Source organism: Choristoneura fumiferana, chromosome 15 (genome assembly GCF_025370935.1).
Source record: "Choristoneura fumiferana chromosome 15, NRCan_CFum_1, whole genome shotgun sequence".
NCBI lineage: Eukaryota > Metazoa > Arthropoda > Insecta > Lepidoptera > Tortricidae > Choristoneura > Choristoneura fumiferana.
The window spans coordinates 3,353,320-3,373,369 of record NC_133486.1 but is presented as its reverse complement, the minus strand read 5'-3'; the positions used below and the strand labels follow the sequence as shown (position 1 = coordinate 3,373,369).

Genomic DNA, 20,050 nt, shown 5'->3' with positions numbered 1-20,050 from the left:
GGGCGGAGCGGCTACAACATAATTTTATTTCCTTAAAATCGAGAGAGCTCAGAGAACTGTGCTCAAATTCTTACACTGCAAAAAGTTTAGATTTCCAAGGAAAGACCTGTTAACAGTGAGACAGCTCTATAGACTCTGCTTTATTTTGCGCAAGCACGCGCTATTAAGGGGTTTGCTCCTGGTTAGCTCATGAGCAATGTCCCGTTAGATGGCGCTGTTATCAATAGTTCCTTTTTTCAGGTTTTTTTCGTAAATTATGAAGAATTATTTCACCAAAAACTAGTGGCGGGAGTATCTAAGCGTAACCGATTTTTTGACCCCACACTCGAAATGAAATATTCCGCCAAAGCCGCAAACGAGGTGCTTTACTTTGAACGTCGATTGCGGCCGTATACGGACACTAGGAGCTCACGCACACACTCAAATAGACAGCGCCAGCTAGCGAAAGTCTATTGCGACACTTAGCTACCCGATCGGGGTACTCCTTCGAGTAATATTCACATTTTTTTATCGAGTCACGAAATTTTGTACCAACTGTACTTTACTCGAAAATTTTACTACGACCTATAAAATCTATAAGTATTTTATTGATAATTAAAAGCAGGGTCTTGGATAACTGTTCGCATATTATAATACGAGCCAAACGCCTTTCAAGTGGTCATAATATGTGTACGATAAATTGAGAAATTACCGAGATTCTGACCACGGTTTCTCGTCTTGGTTGATGGTCTTGCTATTATTCAGGTTATATTTATAGTTACTTTTCGTAGTTACTACTCTTGCTAAAGTGGTCATGGTCGTCGGTTGAAAATCGGTAGCAAATCTACAGGACGAGTTTCTTGGGAAAATAGTGCGGTGGTTTGTCCTTACCTTCCACGCCGCAGAGCTGGAGTTTGGAATTCGTAGTTGGCAATAGAGAGCGCTGCCACCAGGGCTCTTAGTCATCTTGTACGACACGCACAGGAATGCACAGGCAATCAAGTTTATCAAGGGCATCCGTAAAGCCAAAGTCCCTTAAGACACTGTTACACATGCTCTTTAGTAGCAAGAAAGCATGCTACTATTGAGCAAATGCTAGCTAGTAGCATGTGTGAACAGGACATGCTACTATCGAGCATGCTTATTAGTGGCAAGCTCGAGACGGGGTGGAAGGGGGAAAGGTAATAAGCAAGTGTGAACGCGTTTGCTTCAGTCCAGTAACGAGCATGTGTAACAGTGCCTTTAGACATACCTAATATTTTATGAACAGTGCTTCGTGTAAGCTCTTTCTATCAAAAGAGGTAATAAAATCCATACAGAGTTTACTATCCTAATTATCATCATCATCATCACTCAATTTCTGTGGTAAGACTTTTGGTAGAGAATTAGTAATCATAAACTGCTAATATCAATTATTAATAAGTTGCTAACCATGAAAAGAGTTGACGAAGAGTTTATCTAGGCTTCTGCATCTGGATTTCTCAGTTCGTATATATAATTACTAGCTTAATCCCGCGGCTTCGCTCCCGTTGAAGAAAAAAATCTACTCTGTAGTGTAGGTATTCGAATTTAAAAAAAAACTTCTTGCACCTCTGCGATCCTCAAGGAATACGTTTGCCAAATCTCATGCATTTTTAGGCCATGTTTTGCCTTTATAGGTATAAATAAATACTTACGAAATACTTACATAACAGCAAAAGTTCACCCACTCGCCGATAACTTGCGCCGATCAAATTGCGGTAAAAATTATCCCGTGCTAATTTTGTACCTATAAATTGATTTTGTTAGGATATCATAACCGATGATTTGGCACAATCAGCAGAAGACTACGAGCAGTTCCAAAATCATCTACACTCCCTTTGTTACCTTCGAGTCGAAAACAGTTGTCGATTGGTATCATATAACTACCTATTGTAAGTATTATCTGCTAGGATTTTTTTCCGATCCAGCAGGCTTGTAGTCGTGTGTACTGGATTATTGGCAGTGTTTCCTTTGGATGTTCGTGCGATGGAACTATTGCGTTTTTTTTGCATTAGTTCCTTTACAAGACTTGAAGGAAAAACTGCGTTTATTTTTTTGCCTTTGTTCCTTTCGCAGTAGCATCTTCAGTTCTTGCAAAGGTACAAAGGCGGAAAAATAACGCAGTTCTTTCTTCAAGGTCTTGTGAAGAACTAGAACTACCGCAAATAATCCGTCGTACTTGCAGACTACGGGCACGTTCAGTTTAGCTGACACGTCATCATCGGAGACAGATGTTGCATCAAACCTAATTCGAAGCAGTCAAGCTCATAGGTAGCTGAACAGTTTGGTACTTTGTTACAGCAAGCTACAGTGCTAAAATGAGCATTTCTAAAAAAGTTTGTACATTTGATTTGCGACTCCGATTTGGGTAAAAATTTGCAGGTAGATAGTCTCCCGAAATGTCCCAATTAATTTGTACGGAAAGTTCCTTTTTTGTTACCGCAAATCCATAGTTTTGGTAACAAAAAAGGAAATTTCCATACAAATTAGAGACTATGTTATTACGACTCAATATCGTTCACTCTACAAACCTGCAAATTTTTATCACAAATAGGAGTCGCAAATCAAATGTACAAACTTTATTTGGAAATGCTCAAATAGTTTTACATGTCCTCAAATACTAAGAGTAAAAAGGGAATGTCTTTACTTTGCTACTTTTTGATCGCTCTTTGCCTGTAGTATCTACGGCTAACTAGTCTGGTTGACAGGGCAGTGGGTATAATTAATTTGTAATTTTCCCGCTGGTACAGTAAATTCATATCCCAATTATCATGCCAATTATTATGCATTATAAATCAAGTAACTATTTTGGAAACAATATATTTTTAGACACGAGTAATATTTACTTAGACGTTTCGGCAACATTACACGGCCGTGGTCACGGGTAGACTGAAGTGTGGGGTGACAAATAAAAATGACCAAGTGCGGGTAGTTCGAAGGACTCGCGCTGCTAGGCAGACTTGACACCCCACACTTCAGTCTACTCGTGACCACGGCCACTGTAATGTTGCCGAAACGTCGAGGTAAATATTACTCGTGTGCGTTAGCGTGATAAGTCCTGTGCGTGGTATTTTGATTAATTCCAGTTTATTTTAATTATTTTGTTGCTCTATTCTCTCATCTGTCTGTGCACGCGAGCAGGCTGCAATTACCAGGACCATCACTGCCGTTCCGCCTGTGACAGTTGCAGTTCTACCATACAATCTTTTCTTGGGGTAAGTAAAATGCAGTACGTCGCATTAGACAGCGTTTGAGAATAATTATCAGGATCAGGGGGTCAGGTCTGCTAGTGAACAACGTCGGCATTAGATTCAGCTAATACTTTGAGACAAAAAAAGGTATAAACTTTGTGATACAAGTTAAATATGCCCGCTGTCCAGTCAATCAACAAGCCAACCGTACCACTAGCAATTATTTTTTTTGAGCTTGACTGTTAGTCAGCATCTAGAACCTATAGTATTTATTTTGCCCTAGGTTTCTCTGCTATCAACCGTGCGGCACAGTTAGATCTATGTGATACGTTCCTACATAATATAATAACATGCAGTACACGCCCTCCTCCACCTCCCTCCTCCTACATGAAATAATATATATATCACACAATACCTAATAATAGTTATATAGTAGGTATTTGTGACAGCTAGTCGAGCTTGTGTGACATATACTAATACATACATAAAATATTGTTTTACATCGAAGAGAAAGAGAGCGGGCGTGTATGTAAACTTATTGTATAGATATTTCACATGGACGTAGTTGTGGGGCACGGTTCGTAGCGCAGAAGTAAAGTAAAAAATATTGTTGTCAACTTATATGAGGTTCCGCAAATTAACAAGTTTCTGTCCCGAAGCAATGTGCAGCGTTCTTTTGACACGTCGCCATAGTAATGATAAGGTAATATAATATCCCCGTAGCAATTTTCATTGTTTATCTAAATGTGGTTCAAGAATAAAAATAATTATTATAATGTATGTAATAAAGTTTATTTTTTTTGAAAGAACAACTCCATTATTTACATCACTGGTCATATGGTACATGTGCCTCATGGACGTACCAGTAAAGCCACGCATCAAGGGTCAAGGACCTGGTAACCGAAACCACTCAATTATTCAAGTATTTATTTTTGTTCATCTCTATCCACTCAAGACAAGATAGATATACAATCGAACCAATCAAAAAATATCACATATTATTACACGTCTTTCTAGGTCAGAATAAAAGTATGTGAAATATATTTTGGAAGCACACACCTCGTTGTTTCGGGGGTCAATAGTTTGAGCGGCCCATTTAGTGAAACGGCATAATGTCATCGTCTACTAAATGTACAATTTATATGATATTGGAAAATTGGAATGGTAGGTGTCCGTTATCTCACTCCATATCTCGGTAATGCTGTATGCGGCATCCTATTAACGCCATAGCCCATTCCATGTGAATTACTGTCCGGATCTGGCAACTGTAGAGGCCTGTCCGCTAGCACATCCTTATAGTGTATTAGGGATAGACCTCCAAAGTTCTGCTCATCTCATCTATATTAGATATGTTGGCTGTGGTCCATGCCTTTCAAATGACCGGGTCCAGATGGGTTCGTGATCGAAAATCTGAACCAGCTATTACAATAATAAGTAACTACCTTTATTTCGGACAATATGGCCCAGATTTTACGATGTAAACATTTCAGTCAAGCATATTGAGTGATTTTGAAAATTGACAAATTTGAAATTTGGGACACTAGATTAGATGAAAATTAATGTACAGCCAATATGACAGTTTTTGACCAACCTAACTTCTATACTTACTTAGTGCCTATAATATAATGCAAACTCAAATCAAACATTGTATGATGCCACTATAATAAAGCAGTGACGCGAAAGATACAATTTGTAAGCGGAGATCTTATAAATAGCTACTAGCCGCGTGCACCTACCATGCAATAGTCCTAAATAAAAAGTCAAGGTACCAGAAGCTTAAAAATATATAATTTGTAATAATAGTTACACATGAATTAAAAAAAAGTAAGCTCACAATAAAAAATTATCAATATATGAACTTATACAATTTCTGATTTTGGTTCTTGATTCTGGGTATCTGTATGCGAGATGTCATTTACAACGAGTTTACTTTTTCTTCTGTAAGGCAACCTGACAGTTCAGTAGCAATGACACTCTAAAAAGAAGCGTCATACTACCTACTACAGTTACGCGGCCGGCTCNCCTTCCCGCCGTCTCGAGCTTGCCACTAATAAGCATGCTCGATAGTAGCATGTCCTGTTCACACATGCTACTAGCTAGCATTTGTTCAATAGTAGCATGCTTTCTTGCTACTAAAGAGCATGTGTAAACAGTGTCTTAAGGGACTTTGGCTTTACGGATGCCCTAGATAAACTTGATTGCCTGTGCATTCCTGTGCGTGTCGTACAAGATGACTAAGAGCCTGGTGGCAGCGCTCTCTATTGCCAACTACGAATTCAAACTCCAGCTTGCGGCGTGGAAGGTAAGGACAAACCACCGCACTATTTTCCCAAGAAACTCGTCCTGTAGATTTGCTACCGATTTTTCAAACGACGACCATGACCACTTTAGCAAGAGTAGTAACTACGAAAAGTAACTATAAATATAACCTGAATAATAGCAAAGACCATCAACCAAGACAAGAACTTGGTCAGAATCTCGGTAATTTCTCAATTTATCGTACACATATTATGACCACTTGAAAGGCGTTTGCTCGTATATAATATGCGAACAGTATATCCAAGACCCTGCTTCTAATTATCAATAAAATACTTATAGATTTTATAGGTCGTAGTAAAATTTTTCGAGTAAAGTACAGTTAGTACAAAATTTCGTGACTCGATAAAAAAATGTGAATATTACTCGAAGGTACTCCTCGATCGGGTAGCTAAGTGTCGCAATAGACTTTCGCTAGCTGGCGCTGTCTATTTGAGTGTGTGCGTGAGCTCCTAGTGTCCGTATACGGCCGCAATTGACGTTCAAAGTAAAGCACCTCGTTTGCGGCTTTGGCGGAATATTTCATTTCGAGTGTGGGGTCAAAAAATCGGTTACGCTTAGATACTCCCGCCACTAGTTTTTGGTGAAATAATTCTTCATAATTTACGAAAAAAACCTGAAAAAAGGAACTATTGATAACAGCGCCATCTAACGGGACATTGCTCATGAGCTAACCAGGAGCAAACCCCTTAAATAATCACTTTATAGAATGTATAAAAGACCTACCAAAGAATAATACTCTACGCTGTAATATCAAAAATAGTATCAAGTCCATGTATATGCGTCCATCTACAGAACATGACATAAAACTAATAATTCAGTCTTTGAGAAACACCCTAAGTGTAGGTTTTGACAAAATTTGCACAACTGTAATTAAGTATGTAGGTGATGTAATAGCTGTCCACCTAAGTCACATAATTAATTTGTGCATTAATACGGGTATCTATCCAGATAAGCTAAAAATTTCCATCATAAGGCCTTTACACAAAAAAGGTGAAAAAGAAAACCCTGAGAACTATCGACCCATAGCTCTTATACCGGTATTTTCCAAAATTTTCGAAAAATTTATCTATCAATCACTATATAACTACATGGATACTTTTAACTTATTTTGTACAGAGCAGAAAGGGTTCAGGAAAAGTATTAATATAAACATGGCTCTTTATGATTTTATAAATATGGTCGTTAAAAATGTTGACAAAAAAATACCCGTATGTGCTCTATTTACCGACATGACCAAGGCCTTTGATCATGTGGATCATGAAATACTACTAAGTAAACTTAATAGGTATGGTGTTAGAGGAAATGTACTAAAACTCATTCAATCTTATCTCAGTAATAGATTCCAATATACTGAAATTACTAGAAGTTGTACTAAAGGGAAAACAGATAGAGTATTCATATCAGATTCAAGATGTATAAGATATGGTGTACCTCAGGGAAGTGTACTTGGCCCTCTTCTCTTTTTAATTTATATAAATGACTTGCCCATAGCTATACGCCATCCAATGATCTTGTTTGCTGATGACAGTACCTCCATTGTAAAATTTAGTAATCAGACTAACTATGAACATGATGTTAACACCGTAATAAAAGATGTCATATTGTGGCTTAATAGTAATAATCTACTAATTAATTTAACTAAAACTAATATAATGCATTTCTATCAACGAATTGAACCAAATGATATTAATGTTAGTTATGAAGGAAACACTATAGAAACTGTACAAGTAACTAAATTCTTAGGCTTGCTCATTGATAGTCAACTAACGATATTTGTAGGAAATTAAGTAAGTCCGCATTCGCTTTACACAAGCTTGCTAAGATAGTGAACAAGGATGCTTTACTTGTTGCTTATCATGGACTTGTTGAATCGATACTTAGATACGGAGTCATCTTTTGGGGAAATTCAGTAGATAAAGAAACAGTACTAAAAGCCCAAAAAAGATGTGTACGAGCCATATGTAACCTGAAAATGACAGATAGTTGTGTTCCGTACTTTAAATCACTAAATATCTTAACACTACCCAGTCTTTACATCTTGGAAATAGCGATCTTTGTGAAGTGTAATCCCAACCTATTTGATAAAGTTGCCGATATACGAAGGCTCCCTGTACGATCTCAATATAGAGGTGATATACGCCATACAGCGTGTAAAACAGCTTTAATGCGAAAAAGTGTTCTAGGAATGGCACCAAAAATATATAATAAAATTCCGAATACTCTTAAGGAATTAGACATTGCACGCTTTAAGAGAGCATTCAAGTTGCTGCTGACTAAGAAATGTTACTACAACATACAACAATTTTTAAATGACGATGAGTTGTAATGAAACTTGCTCTTCTTGTCTTACATTATTTGTGATTGGTTTTGGTTGAAATTTCGCTGACATTGTTATTTTTTTATTCTTTTACTAATTATCATATTTAGTGTGGATTATCCCTTCAATTTAAATATTTCATTAATGTTGTTGCATGAATGCGTATTTGACATATTTTAAATATTTATGAGTAGTTGTTATTATTATAGATTAACATTTTGCTGCAATTCTTATTATTTGTAATATTTGTAATTAATTAGTGAAGCATGGATAGATATATATATAAAAAAAAAAAAAAAATTCGTACGCCTGCTGGCAAAACATAGTGTTTCGCAACATGATTTAATTTTAAGACCAATACCAATGTACCTATGTTAAACGAATAAAATATTCTGATTCTGATTCTGATTCTGCCTACACCCAGAGAGGGGTCCAAATCTACGGAAACTAGTACTAACACACATAAATAAACTAAGGAATTACTAACAATACTAACAACTTGCTAATTATAATTATAAAGGAAAATAAGTAGAGAAACTCCTGTAAGTATTTGGAAAATAAAAGGCTTTATTATTATTATTATTATAATTAAGTAATTAAAATTTAGTGTATGTATGTTTTCTTGATTTTTATAACAAAATTAAATATTTAAACTAGGGGAACCCACAATTTTGTATGGGGATTGAAACTTCGTTTCTTAAATTTAAATTTCCCATATTTCTTGTGAAAATTTCCAGAAATTTCCGAGAACTTTTCCAACTTTTTTGAAAACTTTCCACAATTTGCACATCTGTCTGTAGAGCAAAGTAATTGTCATAGTTCATTTTTTGAGTTTCAGTCATGAAGGAAGATATACAAACACTATCAATAAAGCACAAACATCAATAGTATGTACAGTCAAGGGCAAAGATAACGACACGGCCAAAGTTACAAAAATATGTATACACGACTTTATGCACTTGACATTAAGGCCGTGTATGCATATTTTTGCAACTTTGGCCGTGTCGATATCTTTGCCCTTGACTGTACCATCAGCCAAATATGTGGTCTACCACCCAAAGTTGATAATCGTTGGAACAACGCCCTAAAGCGTTGACACCTGGGTTGCAAACCCTTGGAGAACCATCAAAAGGATAGCAGTATATGGTCGTTTAACACAATTGGTTGTTGCAACCAGTATTATTTTATACTTGGTTTGGATATGTATTTAACTAAATGTAAAAATTGTTGCCTTAAATATTGCAATTATTCCATTAAACTATCTGAACATTTATTTACATTTCTGTATTGAAATACACTAGTTTTACTTTAGTTTGTATTACAATGATAGATAAATAAGTAAAATGTTTAAAATCCTTGGATGTACCAAATCTGGCAGCTGAAGTTTGTTTACATTTAGTTAAATAACTATCCAAGACAAGTATGGTATATAAGATCGTGCTGGTACTTTTTTCTTGGTTGTTACATCTAACACGTTGTTATAAGTGGTGTTGCCATAAACAGTTTTGAATGTAGTTACCTGTGTGCCACATAGCTGTTGCTGCAGAGCCAATGCTGCCTGGTAGTCAGCATCTACATTGTCCACAGCAGCGTCTCCATCGGCTCGCAGGAAGTTGGCAGGGAGGGGTCCCAGAAGAACCTGGTAATAGATGGTTTAATCATAAGCTACTTGAAGCTGGAGACCTAAGCAAAGGGGGCTTTCATTCAAGTAATATGTTATTTTTGGAGATTTTTTGACCCCTCCTCCCGCCCCTGTAACGCATAGTAACATTCCCCCCAAATTGCGTTACGTAATACCAGGCGCGGCGCACTCCGCGATATAGTTGCGATTCTGTAAGTATCTAAACACCCCACGCCGGCGTGGGTTAACTCACTAGGGCTATGAGCACCGCCCGGCATGCACGCTCGCAGTTCCGCTCGAACTAGTCGCGCCGCGTAACGCTACGTGTAGCTGTGTAATTTTCGTGAGGATATTAGAATATCTATCATGAAATAGCGTGGTGTTTCGATTTTTGGGATGAGGAGTAGGTATATATATTTCAATTGTACAGTTTGAGCTCTGAAACAGTATATGTATAGCCAGCCACACTACACAGTATGAAAACTACATAATGTTATCTGAACATGAATTTTATTTTTTTGCTAATTCATGAAAATTTCATTAATTGCAACACTAAAATTCTTACTATTTTCTATTCTGTACATAACATTACACTAATACTAACCCAATTCTGTTCAAAACCATATTAAGTGCGAGTTACCAATACCCACTGCGGGTGTACAAAACGTTAGAGGCAGCCGACAACGCATTCGGCACGCGACCTTGTACAATTATCCATTTTGTGACAGATCGTATGTAGGCGCGTCAATTTAAAAATGCTAGAAAACTAAGTATTTGTCCGAATTTACTCTTAAATAATATGTGAGCATTATTTTTTTATTGATTTACAACCCTGTCCTAAACCAAAATGTTGGTCCTGAATAATAACAACCTTCGCGCGCAGTACTAGAGTTCAATGTTGCTTGGTGGTGCATGGTGATTTTGCTAATAAAAATAACATAGGCATATAAACCACGTGTGCCACGTGTGCCGACGACACGACGAACGGTGGAGCAAGCGCGTTCTGGAGTGGAGACCCCGGCTAGGGAAAAGAAAATGTGGGCAGACCGCCTGCTCGATGGTCCGATGACATAGTGGAGACAGCAGGACCGGTCTGGAAGAGAGAGACGGACAGTCGATCCGGGTGGAGAAAGGCTGGAGAGGCGTATGCCCAACGGTGGGCGAAAACGCGCTGAAGAAGAAGAAGAAGAAGAAGGCATATAAAATGGCTTTTGTCAATATCAAAAGAGAGAACCTTCTGTACTTGTACTATTTCTTATTCTGTGATTAAGGTATTAGAGTTCATGTTTCAATATTTTTGATCACCTTGGCCACTGAAATATCAGATGGTTACTGTACACAGACAGAAAGATTACAAGGTAAACAATAGGCGACCTTATCACTTAAGAGCGATCTCTTCTAGGCAACCTTCAGCAACCTTCCTAGCTTTCAGGCAGGCCAGTTTTAACATGAAGACTTTTGGTAAAACATTTTGCAGTTTCTTACAAGAAGACCTCATAAAACCTTAACTCCTTGAACGCCCTGCTCACCACAGTACTCCGTATTTAAGTAGTTGTGATATCAACTACTAATCATTTATTAAATAGAAAATTTACAATGTTATTATAACATTACCTAATAAATCGTAACTAAATAAAACAAAAATGTCAAATTAAATAGAATAACAAATCAAACCACAAATAAACACAAATAATCAAAAGAAACCAAATGTCAAACAAAATTAAATAATTAATTACAACTACAAAAATAAATAATAATAAGTAATAAAAAAACAAAACAATTATATAAAAAAAAAACAAAAAACCAAAAAACCTAAACGAGAAAAAAAAAAAGTAATTGTGACTCGTGATTAGTAAATTTTTGATACTAGTTTCAATCACCCTTTAACATAGGGTAACTAGTCCAAAATTACCCTAAAAAGATGTTGGCCGTGCAACGGGTTAAATAGGAAATCTTAGGTAGTTCAACAAATACCTACTGCCCCAATTTGATATTACAGTGTGCGTGCATGTCTGAGCACAATTAACTTTGTTTGTGCTGCATAGTTCAAGACTTCCATGTATAATAAATAAAGAACAATTTAACAACTAGGCATCTAAAATATTCAGGTCATGTGGATGTCAATTAACCTGCAGTACATTGAACTCCGCATCAAAATAATGACAACACAATAATCTGATAAGAGAAATCTCTAGAACAAACTGATCTAATAAAAAACATCGAAATGATATGCACAAGTATCAAAAATCGTTCCAAACCGGTTTCATAGTCTAATAATAAAATATCGTCCGTTAATACCTAATTTGATAGACGCAATAAGAAAATAACATAGTAAATGATTCATCCGATACGCCAAAACAAAGTTATGCTTGAGTATTTCATCATATTTTCTGCACTTACCCGTCGTCGACGCTCTTCGTTTCTATCACCGTCACTAGGCATGGTGGAAGTCATGTTTATTTAGCACTTTTCACGGTATCTTTTAATTGTTTTCCCAAAATTTTCACAATCTCGACAAAGGCGATAGCGAAAATTGATCTGACAGCGGCGGAATATTTATTTGATTTAGGGATGCGCTACGAACGTGAGAATGAAAATGTATATCGATAAAGTTAAGAGCGCGCAAACATTTCGTCCCAACTCGTCACTCGCGCGATCTCCTGCCCGCGCGGCGTGAGTCGCCCGCACACTAACACGGTTTGCTGTGTGCGTGCGACGCGGCGTTGCCGACAACAGTAACACATCTTGATCATTGTACATTTTCCACCGTAGTAAACTTAAGAACTTTTTTGTGGTTATATAAATATTTTCATTTCTTAATAAAATAATGTATATTATTAAAAGTTTTTTTTTTATCTTGCCCTATTAGCACGTTAGTTAATAGGTAGATATGGATTAAATTTTGGAAGCTTAACTTGACTAAATATGCACTTAAAATTTTCAGATTGAGTAAGAATTTTACATACGTGTGTAAATCAGATGACGATGCAATATTATTATGATATGACTGATCTGATGATGGAGCTGAAATATGGCCATAGGAACTCAGTAATAAATCGACATAACCACATCGACTTTGAGCTCGTTTGACTCGTCTTGACAAGTGCTTTGGGCCTAGCTGGTAACAACGGATAAAAAGTATAGTCAGTAAAAAAAAGCTTGCAAAAAATTTTTTTCAGTGCGCGAAACACATTTACTTTTATGTATATAGTATAGTATATTTCGAACGCATATAATAATATATGATGGTATATTGTGTGAGGGCACATAGTACTTAGCAAATAGCTAATATTAGCATCAAATAATATAATATTGGCAATAATTTTACCTTTTAGTGAGCTTAAGAAAAAACAAATAAGTATTTTAAACATTTTTTATTTATGCATAAAGGAGATTATTATATTACCCACGGGGAACCTTGATACTAATAAGAATCAGGGTTCCCTGTGAGTAGTATTAAATACGCTAGGAAAGTATGTTTCTAATTGGCATTGACACTTTACCTGTTTTATAACCTATAATTGCAGCTGCTCCTGATGCTGCAGAATAGTTTGTCCTGTAAGAGCGTTTAGACCAACATGCATCAGCAACAACTGTAATTGCAGGAATGCCGTTGATCGTATCTCCGCATTCAGCTGCTATTTGAGCTTCTTCTTTGGCAGCTTCTTTCATGCTATGTTCAGCAGCAGTTGCCCACCAATCAGAAACATCATTGTGACACTTATTGTATAATCTTCCATTTAAAGTTGGTAAGTCCATGGATGTTAGCAATTCATTCAAATTTGTTCGCCCACAGCCAATTAATATTTTGTAACTAAACCAATTAATATTAAATTATTGTTTTGTAACATGCAAACGATTATTAACTTTAGGATAGTAGACCACATATTTTGCTGGTGGTACCTAATAAAATATTTTAAAAACTAGACAAACATTATTACTGAGTAAAAATGCAGCATAATCAAATATTGTTAAATGAAAAAATATATACTCTGAATGCGTCATACATTTTCCATAATATCTTCTGTATTAGGACTTATAGAAGTTTCATGAACAGGTGACGTTTTAGCGTGTTCTATTTTTCGTCTGAAAAGAAATACAATCTTAAAATCAAGAAATTAATCATAAATCCGATTTGAATTAAATTTATAGTCAAAATAACATATACGGGAATTATCACGCTATTTTTACACAAGTAATATTTACCTCGACGTTTCGGCAACGTTACAGTTGCCGTGGTCACGAGTAGACTGAAGTGTGGGGTGTCAAGTCTGCCTAGCAGCGCGTATATGGTATTTTGACTATGAGTGAGAATCACGAATGTTTAAAACGTTGAATTAAATTTAACAAAAAATCGTATTTATTATTGATCTCGGATGTAAAGTAATTGGAAATAAGTATTGGTAAAATAACCTTTTTATAGCAGTTTCAGGCTGTTCTGTTATTTGCCTGAAAATAAATGCCATGCCATTAAAACCATAAAAAGTAATGTTACAATAAATTCGATATGGAGTGAATTTAATTAAAAATATATATTTATGGAACTATATCTGAAATCTTGGATTTACAGTAATGGAAATTAATAATGATGAATAACCTTTTTAAAGCAGCTCGTGTAACTTTAACGTTACTGTGTTTTTTTATACCAAATAATTTTCGTTTATTTCCCATATCTGAAACTATAAGATTTTTACTGTAAAACAAGCTTTTATTTACACATAAATATATAAAGCTATAAAAGCTTTAATAAATTAGTTACATTTTATATTTTAATATATATTTTTTTTGCTGACTGTACCTTTGTCCATGACTACCACCCAGGACCAAAGTACTCGTCAAGACAAATGTAATGAGCCCAAACTCGATAGGATTATATCATTTTATTGCAGAGTTCTTATGGCCACCTGCCAGCTCCATCATCAGATCAGCTTCATGTCATAATAATATACTATTGTGATTTAATTCTCACATGCACGCAAAGTTTCAGCTCAATCAGAAATCGGGAAGTGGGTCGAATTTAGCTTCCAAAATTTAACCAATACTAACACACTAACATACATACTAATAGGACAAGTTAAATAAATGCTTGTGAAATGTAAAATGCATCTACCCGTATTAGTTTGAGCGAAAATTGCGAAGAATTAAAATATTTAATTATGACATGTAAAATTACTTACCAAGTATCAATCAATTGTGGACGCGCTATAACTCCCGGGTGTTTGCAGTAAACCTTGTACAGGTTGTTAACCTGAGAGCGGCGGATCGGTGAGCGCAGAGCGATACGTCCGTTCTTCGGCAGAGCCCGGCGCTTACTGAGTCGTAACTATTTACGCGCGAGGTTATATAATCGATTTTGGACCGAAGTTTAGAAAATTGCCAAAATTAAACTAGCTATTATTAAGCGCTGAAAAAAATACTACAGACTAAACGTTTCCTGTAGATTCATAATAAAATTGTTTTCTTTGCAAATACATTCTAATAAATGAGAAAAAAAATGATAAAGTTGACCGATTTAGACATTTTGTAGAATGGTATTTGAATAATAATAACCAATATTTTGATACACGTGATGTCTTTATCTATGAAAAGACTATATGTTTTACTAGAAAATACCAAAGTTATATCATTTGGGGTGGGTTTTAATGGAAATATTTCACATGAAAGTCAGCTCTGACGCGTATTTTTGTAAAACCCCACCAACAAAATGATTTGGTAAAAAAAAATCGCTGATGGAAATAAATTTAAATCACGCCTATGCTTCAGACTAAGGGTTTATCTATACGGTACATTAGTTTTTTCTTAAAAAATGTAAGCATTTAGACATTAATAAGGCATCGGAAAAACCTCAAAACCACTGAATGGCCAACTTTTTGTTTGCACGCTCTTAAGCAGGATAAATTTTGATAATCCATAGACAGGAATTGATTCATGAAAAAATCGTGCTGTTATAGTTAAAACATTTTGAAGTGAGCTCATGTATTCACAATGGCATTTTATCTATACCATTCTACTATCCTGATTTTGTTCCCGAATTCGCAAACCAGTTACTTACGCAAAAGGTTAGAAGTACCATGAGCCAAATACGTGGTCTACCACCCTAAAGTTGATAATCGTTTGCATGTCATAAAACAAAACAATAATGCCAATAGACGTGTCTGACCTGTCAACTTGAAAGTTCGGCTTTAGCGACATATTCATTTATTGATATGAACTTGTTTAAAAATTGATAGACCACATATTTGGCTGGATGGTACATCTGATTTATGTTGAATTTATTATTATTATTTATAATGCACAGGCAGCTTATAGCTGTTGCGTGCATGCATATCATTGTTCACTGGTCTTCAAAGTACTTATCAAGTCAACTTTAGTAATTTTCAACCTTATCAATGGCCTAAGAGAAAAATAGCGTATCGTATTCAACACTTCTGCATTTCACAACCTGGAGTGTCGGACGCTTATAAAATACAAAAAACGTCATGCTTGCCATTATTCTGTTACTGTATTTTATAGTCTATTGTGTTAAGAAATAGAGTCGATAATCTAAGTTAACCTTCCAAGTCCAAGGTGGTTATAATCTGCTTTTACTACGACCTTGTTAAGTATCTTAATTTGTGGTTGAAATATTGATGAGCTTACTTTAAAATATTTCAACTATAAAATAAGTTTAAATAAATAAAATCGGCTAAGAGCATGTCGGACCATACTCAGTCCAAGGTTCCATAGCCGTCCTCTAGAGCTAATAACACTACACAAACAAAATGCTATCGTTCGTATTTTTACGACAAAAATTAAAACATTCAATGGAATTGCCACGCCCCAACAGGGCATCATTTTTTATAATTTTTTGTAAAAGGTGTTGCAATAAATAAATACTGAATACTGAATACTGGAACTCATCTATAATAAATCGATAGATTACTATTGAGTGGTACATCACTACAAAGAATTGATATGTCAGCTTTGTAGGTATGTCAGTCGTCAGTCACAGTTTGATGTAAGTTTAGGTAGACTAAATTTGTAGCAACGTTTAAGTAAACGCAAATCATACTATGATATAAAATCAAATTTGAAAAAAATAGTGAATCTTAGCGAAATCTACGGTAATTTCATTAATATCTAGACCATTTTTTTCAAGAAAGCTATAAGTAAAGTTGAAGAATTGCCGACTGATTATTGAAACAAAATTAAACGTTGCTGTTAAAGTAAAAATAAATGTTCAGCACTATAAAAGAGTCTAGAATATTAATTATTCTAATATTAAATTAAAAAGACATTTGTACCAAATTTTCATTGAACCTATGTTCAGTCACTACTCACTACACTATTACAAACTAAACACAACACTAACTTACTTAACTACTAAACGCAAACTAAACGTCAAATCTATCATATCAGATTTGCATGTTTTGTTGGCTTTTCGTATTTTAGTATTTGAAGTTTTATTTATTTTAAGTGATAATTTAAAGTGCATTTAAATTTATTATTATACAAGTATAGTGTAGTGCAATTGTGTTGCGTACCAGAAACTTGCCGTTTTTGTGGCCATATGTGGACTAAAGAAACTTGGTTATATTATTGATTTTCGACGATTTTTACTATGGATATCATCAAAACACCCAAGGTAGGTGTAATTTTTACAACACAACGACTTTTTGTTAAAGAATGTCCTAATCATAGTTTATTTTTGGCACAGGGCAATTTGTAATTGCTTTCATTCAAATGTAATCCTCCCCCTTATCGTAGTTTGTTCTTAAAAATGTATATTTGTTATCTATAGCTTTGATTCGCGGCCAGTTCGGTTAATAATCTAAAGGGTGAATATCTGTCATATCTCCTCTTACATTTTGCATAAAATTGAAGAAATTATTGTTAATGTCTGTCATTTGGCCTTATTTACATTATTTTGCTAATGAAATGTAGCTCTAAAACTAAAGACATTAAATGTAGATAGGTCCCATTACCATGATAAATAACCTAACCAACAATAAGTTGGAAAACCCCCAACATTGCCACTTCAATGTTCAATATCTCAAAAACAGCTGAACCGATTTTGATAAAACATGTCTAAGAAACATAGCTAGAAAACCTGCTTTCAAATAAATAAAAAATGTGTTCAAATCGGTCCACCCGTTAAAGAGCTACGGTGCCACAGACAGACACACACACAGAGACACATAGCGGTCAAATTTATAACGCCCCTCTTTTTGCGTGGGGGGTTAAAAAAGAACTTCACAACTAGGAAATTTATCTAGTCATAGTCATTTCCATTCTGTGCGGTGGATATAACATTATTGTGTGCAGAACAATTGTGATTGTCACATACATAACATATCTTGAAATTTGTAAACTATTGGTATAAAGATTAACTGCATATTTTTCGGACATATGTATTTCAAACAAAAATCTTAATAAATTACTCTTGAATTGCCTTCTGTCGGCTGGGTGGTGTCAAGAGACCGTTTAGTTTAGTTTCTACTTTTGAAATAAATATTTGGTTAATGTTGATTGTTACATTTTTAATCAATGCTTTAACTAACTTCTATATAAATAATAAGTTTTAATTTCAAAGTTTTTACATTATTTAGCTCAATAAAAAAAATGATCACAACACAACCTCCCAGTAAGCAAAGTAAGCAAGGCTTGTGTTATGAATGTACTAGACTAGGCAGTAGGTAAACAAACTTAAACAGTTACATTGACTCCTGAATGTTCTTTTTTTTTTTCTATTTTTTTGAGGCTTTGAACAATCCAGGTGATCATGTCAGCCTCATGGGTGCTCGCAAGCACTACCACTTTTCTTGTAAGGTTGGCAGAGTCAAACCAAGGTGTCCACATTGCTAGCTTGGATGGTTCTGTACCAGACCCCTACACCCCTGGTTACACACTGTTCACCAAAATGGTATTCCCACTTCTGTAAACTTCTTCTTTTGATTTGGGAATAAGTTCACTGGCAAGGGAACAGTGTCTGTTACAGAGCCATCCATTATAGCGGCTTTCGCAAGCTTATCCACTGCTTCATCCTGCCAACCCTACATGAGAAGGAATCCACTGTATTTTAACAGACTTGCCTCTAGAGATCATCTCATGAATCACCTGGAGCGCTTCATAGGCAATAGGCATTCCTCTCTGACCGGACACGCATCACTGGTCAGTTGTAAAAGCCTAACAAAATGCGTGGTGATCTGATCGAAACCTACAAGATATTGACCGGACACTATAATTACTGAACTAAGTGACATATTTAACGGAGCATGAATGAGAGGCTGCGAGTCACTCTCTGAAACTGATACGCACTCTAAGTAAAGCAACCCAGGCGCATTTCTGGGCAACCGCGTCGTGAAGCAGTGAACAGTTTGCCCGAGACAGTGATCAGTGCACCTTCAGTGAATACTTTTAAAAACAGACTTGATAAGTACTTTGAAGACAATTACACAAGTGAACAATGATATGCACGCATCAGCTATAAGCTGCCTGTGCATTATATAAATAATAAATAATAATAATAATAATAAAAGCCGGACAGCCCGGACACCGTTGAATTTGGCCGGACAAGCATTGAAAAGGCCTAACTATGTCCGGCTTTATCCAGACGCCTGGCAACCCTACATGCAGCAGCCATACAACTCGCGTGTGTATCGCGTTTGTTTCGATTGAATGTGCCTTTGGAACAAAATTTAGACACAAATATTACACAAGTTGTGATACTGACTGATTCTTTTCTCAGTTTCACTAAATTATAAGTAGTTCTATACTTGGTTTGTATTATGTAGGTAGAGTTGTGGTCACGTGACAAGTTAGATTTCTACTCTACCCATCCATATATGTCAGGCGGATTTTGGTAAGATGGAATAAACAAGCACAATTCAATTCATGCATGCATGCATGCAATTCAGAAATGTAAATGTTTAGATAGTTTAATAGGGGAATTTCAATGTTTCAGGCACCAACGAAAAAAAAAATGTTTTTTGACGCGTTCGGAGCTTCTAGTCATTAATAATTGAGGATGTTTGAGGACTTGGCAACCCTAGCTGCACGGAAAGAAAAATGTGTTGCCTGCGCGCGTTTAAAAACGCAGTGTATAAAAGCTGTAATAATTCCACTTCGCACTAATATTATAAATGTGAAAGTTTGTTAGTCTGTTTGAGTGCTTGTTATCTCATCATGTCATTCATGTCTAAACCGCTGAACCGATTGAGACTAAATTAGGTATAAGTAGTGATAGTTTTTATCTCGGAAAATAGCATAGGTCCCGCGGGATAGCGATAAACGAATTTCACGCGAACGGAGTCGCGGGCAACAGCTAGTTGAGACATAATGAGAGCTGCTTTACAGATCTCTGCCAAGTCCAGACTTCTTTTAGTCAGTTGTCTACAGGCCCCGCATTTCGAAGGGTCCCACGCACCAACGTTTTTTGATCGTAAAAAATATCAATTTAGATTGAAGCATGAAAATATTTAAAGTATCTACCTACTACATTATTGCCATAAACCTGAGTTAAAATCACAACATAAATTAGTTACAGCCATATAACTGAAATTACAGTATGTGACTGTAATACGCACTAAACTTATTTTTAGGTGGCTGATATCATCATATGAT

General features: G+C 35.7%; 1 protein-coding gene and 1 long non-coding RNA gene across 2 annotated transcripts in view; both read right to left on the bottom strand.

The window, feature by feature from the left end:
* The window catches only part of LOC141435809 (toll-interacting protein-like), an 82,029-nt gene extending 70,013 nt beyond the window's left edge, over positions 1-12,016 (bottom strand). Inside the window, exons 1-2 of the mRNA XM_074098635.1 lie at positions 11,849-12,016; positions 9,347-9,466 (exon numbers count right to left, since the gene is read on the bottom strand). Of these exons, the coding sequence (XP_073954736.1) occupies positions 9,347-9,466; positions 11,849-11,902 (174 nt within the window). The 5' untranslated portion in view covers positions 11,903-12,016. The remainder of the gene's footprint in view (positions 1-9,346; positions 9,467-11,848) is intronic.
* A 791-nt stretch (positions 12,017-12,807) lies between these two features.
* Positions 12,808-14,977, bottom strand: LOC141435813 (uncharacterized). The gene is made up of 4 exons (XR_012452228.1): positions 14,626-14,977; positions 14,046-14,127; positions 13,862-13,897; positions 12,808-13,534 (listed from the first exon to the last, which is right to left on the bottom strand). It is a non-coding gene; the product is annotated as an uncharacterized lncRNA (long non-coding RNA).
* Positions 14,978-20,050: the final 5,073 nt, after the last annotated feature.